The sequence below is a fragment of the Myotis brandtii genome, unplaced genomic scaffold (genome assembly GCF_000412655.1).
Source record: "Myotis brandtii unplaced genomic scaffold, ASM41265v1 scaffold496, whole genome shotgun sequence".
NCBI classification, from domain to species: domain Eukaryota; kingdom Metazoa; phylum Chordata; class Mammalia; order Chiroptera; family Vespertilionidae; genus Myotis; species Myotis brandtii.
Window position 1 is genome coordinate 418,430 of NW_005368921.1, and position 517 is coordinate 418,946.

The 517-nt window shown below is 60.9% G+C and overlaps 1 protein-coding gene across 1 annotated transcript in view; it reads left to right on the forward strand.

The window, feature by feature from the left end:
- Positions 1 to 517, forward strand: part of GDF11 (growth differentiation factor 11) — a 13,088-nt gene that overhangs the window by 4,370 nt on the left and 8,201 nt on the right. Inside the window, exon 3 of the mRNA XM_005876767.2 lies at positions 153 to 162. Within this exon, the coding sequence (XP_005876829.1) occupies positions 153 to 162 (10 nt within the window). The remainder of the gene's footprint in view (positions 1 to 152; positions 163 to 517) is intronic.

Sequence of the window (517 nt, forward strand, 5' to 3'; positions counted from 1 at the left end):
CCGGGCTCCGCGACGCGCCCCCGGGCTACGGAGAACGGAGTGCGCCTCTCCCTCCCCCAGGAACGCGATCCCAAAGCCCCGTGTCTGTCCCGGTACGTAGCCCACCCGGCACTCCCTCCGCCAGGAGCCCTCTGACACCTGGGCTCCCTAAGGGGCAGGAAAGTTGTGCCTCTGGGTACTGACTGGCCCAGAGAACTCCACTCCAGGCGCCGCGGTTACCGGCACCGGTTTGGCGGCTCCAACCTGAGTGTTCCACCCCTTACTCACCCGCCCCGACCCGCACCCGCACTTGAGGAGAGAGAGGAAGACCTAAGGAGAAAAAGAAAGAAATACATGGGGAGGGGGATGAAACCAGGCATCCAAGCTCCTGGCCAGAGGAAAGATGAACATGTTAATAGACTTGTGCTGCTTTGAAATTTTATGGCCTGGAAAATCCAGGCCAACACTCCCCCCAACATCCCCAAACTCCCCAGCTCTCCCTAGGGTCAGACGACTGCCTTTCCCCTCCCCCACTAAG